At 36.7% G+C, this 6,413-nt stretch overlaps 1 protein-coding gene across 1 annotated transcript; it reads right to left on the reverse strand.

Moving 5' to 3' along the window:
• Nucleotides 1-4,729: 4,729 nt before the first annotated feature.
• Nucleotides 4,730-5,158, reverse strand: LOC148205729 (uncharacterized). The gene has a single exon (XM_088105159.1). It carries the CDS (start codon nucleotides 5,156-5,158, stop codon nucleotides 4,730-4,732), a length of 429 nt encoding a protein of 142 aa, XP_087961285.1.
• Between the last annotated feature and the right edge of the window lie 1,255 nt (nucleotides 5,159-6,413).

Raw genomic sequence — 6,413 nt, forward strand, 5'->3', positions numbered from 1 at the left:
GAAAGTGTTGTTGTGTTACATGAGAGGGGTGAGGGTGAAGGTGAAGGTGAAGGTGAAGGTGAAGGTGAAGGTCAGGCTAACATACAGGAAGAGGCACATTAGTGTCAAAGTGCATCACGTGTAAAGGAGTAAGGTCATGTTGGTAGTTGGACTTCGTCTGTTGGTGATGGTAAAGTTGATGGAATAGTGAGGGTTGTGAGGGGCTAGTTGATATCAAAATTTAATGTGATATAGACTCTAAATTAGGAGATGCACAATGGTCTGGTAATGTGGAAGTGAAGGTGGAAAATGTTTCACATGAAAAATTTAGTGGACCATCTAGGGCTTCAATGTTATACTTGAGAGTACATAATGACAATGGTTTGGATGATGATATTGGTCAAGAGAATGTCATAGGGTTGTTAGATAATGAGTGATAATGAGAATAATTGGTTAGTTTTGAACATAGTGATGTTTGAGAAAACAAGAACTCCAGAGAAAGCAGAAAGTGAATGAATATCAGTAGTGAGTCTAAAGTACAATGAAAGTAAAGTATTTATACAAGGAGGAAGAGAGAAAAAGAAAACATAATTAACAAAACTTATTCTAAAACACTGTAACCGAATGACTTCCGAGTGTTTAGCCGTTCGGTAGTCTGCAAACTTTTGGTAGTCGACAGTCGTTCAGTGGTCTTTAGCTCTCTGCAACCGCTCGGCAAGATCCTGTTGTCCACAACCGTTCGGTATCTGCAGATGTTCGGTGATCTTCAGCTCTTTGTAGTCGCTCGGCAAGAACCTGTTGTCCACAGTCGTTCGGTAATTTACAGATGTTCAGTGGTCTTCAACTCTCTGTAGTCGCTCGGCAAGATGCTGTTGTCCACCGTTCGGTAACAACAGAAGAAGAGATATGTGAAGATCTCTATCACCCTCCCTCAAGATGAACATGGATATTATGCATGTTGAGCTTGGAAGTAATAGTATTAAAAGGAGAAGGATAAAGAGATTTAGTGAAAACATCTGCAATTTGATTGGTAGAAGAAACATGAAGAAGCTTGATGTGACCATCTTGAAGCTTTTGCCTAGTAACGTGGTAGTCTATATCTATATGCTTGGTTATCTCATGAAAGGTGGGATTCTTGTCAATGCGGATAGCAGAATTGTTGTCACAATAGATTGAGTACGGAGTCGGGCACGGTATATGCAGATCTTTTAAAAGATATTGTAGCCATTGTAGTTCACAAGTTAGAGAAGCTAAAGACCTGTATTCGGCCTCAGAAGAAGATTTGGAAATAGTAGTTTGTTTCTTTGATTTCCAAGAGATAAGAGCAGTTCCAAGAAAGACGCAAAAACCAGAGATGAATCTTCTAGTGGTAACACAAGTAGCCCAATCAGAATCAGAGTATGCATGAATGCGAAAGGAATTATTAGCAGCATATAACAGACCAGAACTAGGAGCATTCTTTAAGTATTTAATGTTCCTCATGGCTTGTTGCATATGAGGTTGACGAGGAGTAGAAACAAACTGGCTAAGTTGTTGGACGACAAAAGCAATGTCGGGCTGTGTATTAGTGAGATAGAGTAGTCGTCCAATAAGACACTGATAAGAAGAAGGATATGTAAGAAGGATGCCTTCATCAGCATGAAGTTTGATAGAAGGATCAGCAGGTGTGGAAGCATGTTTACATCCTAACATACTAGCTTCAGAAATCAATTCAAGACAGTATTTTCGTTGATTAATACATATTCTAGCTTGAGATCTAGCAATTTCGAACCCCAAAAAATATTTGAGATCTTCAAGATTTTTAATGTGAAACTTGTTGTGGAGATGATCTTTGATAGTAGTGATTTCAGACAAGTTATTTCTAGAAAGAAGGATATCATCAACATAGACCAAAATAATGGTGATACTAGAGGGAGAATGTTTGATAAATAAAGAGTGGTCGACAGAGCTGTGTGTATACCCGATGGAAAGTAATTCTGATGTGAGTTTGTGATTTCAATTTCTGCTGGCTTGTTTTAAACCATAAAGAGACTTTTGAAGCTTGCAAACGAGATTAGGAGTAGACAAATAGAGACCAGAGGAGGCTTCATGTATATTTCTTTAGTTAAATCACCATGAAGAAAAGCATTGTCAACATCCAATTGATGAAGAAACCATTTGTTGATGACAGCAAGAGCAAGAACAAGGCGAACCGTGGTGATTTTAACAACAGGGGAAAAGGTTTCATAGTAATCCAATCCTTCAGTTTGAGTGAAACCTCTTGCCACTAAACGATCTTTATATTTGTCAATAGAGCCATCCGCTTTATGCTTGATACGATATACCTAACGACAACTGATGGTTTCTTACCAGCAGGGAGATTCACCAAAGTCCATGTTTGGTTTCTTTAAAGAACAACAAGTTCAGAATTCATAGCCTCTTTAAAAGAAAAAGGTTCAACTTGTGCAGAAATATTATGACAAAAAGAAGCGTGGTTAGATGAACAATTAGCATAAGAAAGGAACAAATGCATAGGATACGGGGTAGTATGGGATGAGGTAATGCTAGAAGTAGTACCATAGTAGTAATGATCTAAATATTTAGGTCTAGTTTTGTTTCTAAGAGAAACTCTTTGTTCAACGGTAGGAATAATGATACTATCAGAAGTATGATGAGAAGTGTTACTAGGTGGATAATTTGGGGCAGTGGAAACAGGTGTCAGATTTGGAAAATCAAAAAGAATAACGTCAGAAATATCATCATGTGTAGGAGAGGAAGGTGAAGTGAAAGAAGTTTGATAGGGAAAAATATGTTCATGAAAAATGACATTTCGTGAAATAATAGTGGAATGTGAATGCAGATCATACAACACAAACCCTTTGGTTCCAGATTTGTATCCAAGAAAAATGCATATGTTGCTTCTGGAATCAAGTTTTGTGCGTCTTGCAGTAACAGAGCTGGAGTATGATAAGCATCCAAAAAATTTCAGATTTGAAAAATCAGGTTTGATGGAATAAACTAGTTCATAAGGAGATTTATTTTGAACAAAAGGTGTGGGCAGTCTATTAATAATATGAATTGCAAGCTTTATAGCATAAGACCAAAAATGTTAGGAACTTTAGATTGAAAGAGAAGAGATCGACAAACATTGAGAATGTGTTGATGCTTCCTTTCAACAATACCATTTTGTTGGGGAGTAGCAAGACAAGTAGTTTCATGAAAAATGCCTTTAGTGGAATAAAAATCATTAAGAAGAAATTCTTTTCCATTGCAAGATCTTATAATTTTAAGTTTACAAGAAAACTGGTTTTGAGTTAAAAGAATAAGTTTTGAAGTAAGTATTTAAAATCAGATTTGTGTTTCAAAAGAAGAAGCCATGTGAAACGATTATAGTCATCAACAATGTTCAAAAAATATTTATATCCATCAATGAAAGTAATAGAAAGGGGGCCACAAATATCAACGTGAATGAGATGAAAGAAACAAGGAGATTTAGTTTTGCTAACAGAAAACTGAAGACGTTTTTGTTTTGCAAAAGCACAAGCATCACAAGCATCAATAGATTGAAAAGAAATATCAGGATATTGAGAAGCTAATGTTTGGAAAATTTTATTTGAAGGATGTCCAAGTTTCATGTGTCACAGATTATAAAAATCACTAGAGCTATTATGAAAAGCAGAATGAAAGACGTTTAATTCTAAAGTACTTATGGTATTATTACTAAGAAGATAAAAAAGGCCTTTGTATTTCTTAGCTACTCCAATCATCTGGTAAGTATCCATCTGCACAATGAGACAACTATTTTGATGAAAGACAATGAAAGAATTATTGGAATGTAATAGTTTAGAAATAGAAATAAGATGAATAGAGAAATTGGGAACAAATAGAGTATTGTGCAAAACCAAATTGCCTATAATAATGTCCTTGAGAATTTAGCAGTAACAAAACTATTATTTGGTAAGCGTATAGAAATAGAAGCGATAGGCTGTAAAGAATTAAAAAGAAATTTTGAAGAACATATATGATCAGTAGCTCCACTATCTATAATCCAAGAAGAAAAATTGAGTTTAGAAAAAGAACCTGATGACAATGGAGTGCATTGATTAATGCTGGCCTCCCTAGGAGTAGGAGGTTGAGACTGTGTCAACAAGCCAAGAATAGTGTCATACTGCTCTTGATAAAAAGTGCATTGAACTTGGGTTTTATCGACGGAGGAGTCATTGGAGGTGTGTGAAACGCCATCAGTCAGGTTGGCAGAGGGATTGGAGATAGCAGAATTTGGTTTGATGGTGGGTTTATAGCCTTGAGGAAGGCCATATTTGATCCAGCAATTATCAGAGGTGTGATTGGTTCTTTTGCAATGATCGTAGTATTTGGCACGACCACCAAATTTAGTAGTACGTCCTCGTCCACGACCAAAATACGCACCACGAGAGGTATGAGAAGTCTTGGTCTGAGGGTCTTGGAAATTGAAATTAGCCACTGAATCTTGTGGAATTCGTGAGGAGGAATTGTGAAACTCCCGTTCTTGTTGAAGGACCAGAGAAAAGGTTTTAAGGAGAGTTGGCATGGGTTCCATTAACATGATTTGAGAACGGACTGAAGAAAATTCATCGTTTAATCCACGGAGAAACTTGATGACAGAATCATCGTTGCGCTATTGTTGAATCTTGGTCAATAAGCCACAATTGCAAGGAGAATTACAGGTGCAGACAAGAATCGTCTTATATAGAGAAAGTTCTTTCCAAATTATTTGAAGACGAGTATAATACTAAGAGACAGTTGAATCACCTTGTTTGCAAGATTGAAGTGCTTCTTGGAGATTAGTGATGCGAAACTTATCGTCATGAGAAAAAAGTTGAAGGAGATCGGTCCAAATGTCGTACGCAGAATCCATCCACATAACAGATTGTTTGATGGGTAGAGTCATGAAGCGCGTCATCCATGAGATCACCATCTTGTTGCATCCTTTCCAGCCTTCGTGAAGAACATCATCAGGATGAGGGCAAGAAATAATACCAAGAACGAATTTGTCTTTATTCTTGGTTGCAAGAGCGACAAGCATATCGTGCCGCCATTGTTGATAATTGGTGTCAGAGAGAGGAGGATTGACAAGAACGAGAGTTGGGTTCTCACTGGGATGAAGAAACAGAGGGTGGACAAGATTAGAAAGATTATTGGTAGAATTTGAGAAAGCCATGAGAAGAGAATAGGAGATGAAGAAAGGGGCAAAAGAAGAACCCTAATTATGTTCTTTCTTCTGATACCATGGAAGTGTTTGAGAAAATAGAGAAAATAAGAACTCCAGAGAAAGCAGAAAGTGAATGAATATCAGTAGTGAGTGTAAAGTACAACAAAAGTAAAGTATTTATACAAAGAGGAAGAGAGAAAAAGAAAACATAATTAACAAAACTAACAAAACTTATTCTAAAACACTGTAACTGAATGGCTTCCGACTTTTCAGTCGTTCGGTAGTCTACAGATGTTCGGTAATCTGCAGATGTTCGGTAGTCGGCAGTCGTTCGGTGGTCTTTAGCTCTCTGCAGTCGCTCGGCAAGATCCTGTTGTCCGCAGCTGTTCGGTAATCTACAGATGTTTGGTAGTCTTCGGCTCTTTGTAGTCGCTCGACAAAATCCTGTTATCCACATTCGTTCGGTAATCTGCAGATGTTCGATGGTCTTCAGCTCTCTCTGTAGTCGCTTGGCAAGATGTTGTTGTTTACCGTTCCGTAAAAACAGAAGAAGAAATCTACGAAAGTCTCTATCAGTTTCTGGTAAAGAAACATTACATTATAGGCATATGTTGGAGTTTCAATAAGAAATAAAAGTCTAATGGAAACAAGAACATCAACATCTAAAAGGAAGGCCATTGACCATTACAGTAAATTTATAATTTTAAAAACATAAAGAAACAAACATTTCTTCTATAAAGTGAGTGATTTTTCAAATAAATTGAGGTCATAGACGCCAGCTTCAGCGCAATAGGCACAAGACAAATCACAAAAATAGACGTGACCAATTAATTATAAAACAATAATTTAGTATTTTGTAGAATTATTAAGATTTTGATAAGCATCACGAGACTCTGAGAACACACAACATTTTTTCCATTTGATTTTCCCTGTTCCGTAGGCATTAAGAAGTTAGATTCCGTCACGTGGCAGTTTCCAAATCATATGATATGTATGACGTTGTCTTGTCTCACTGTTGGGAGTGGAGAAGCAACTTCACCTTCTTCTTTGACGACACGTACGTCTCAGCTTTTCAGCTATTTCAGTGCACCACGCAAACAAAATTAGGTGTCTCCCTAAACTCAAACAATACTAAAAAATATTCATCTCTTACGTTTTGTATTTTAAAAAGGTTATGTTCTGAACTTTATAGTATATATAAATGGAATAATATATAAATATGTAGTTTACACTGAACGTGGAAGAAAAAGTTTTATGTTAATAG

This window comes from Vigna umbellata, chromosome 1 (assembly GCF_029865625.1).
Source record: "Vigna umbellata cultivar VRB3 chromosome 1, Vumbellata_1.0, whole genome shotgun sequence".
In the NCBI taxonomy this organism is placed as follows: Eukaryota; Viridiplantae; Streptophyta; class Magnoliopsida; order Fabales; family Fabaceae; genus Vigna; species Vigna umbellata.

Bases quoted from the DNA above. Each gene is read 5' to 3' on its own strand.
- LOC148205729 (XM_088105159.1), bottom strand. From the start codon at position 5,158: ATGGCTTTCTCAAATTCTACCAATAATCTTTCTAATCTTGTCCACCCT.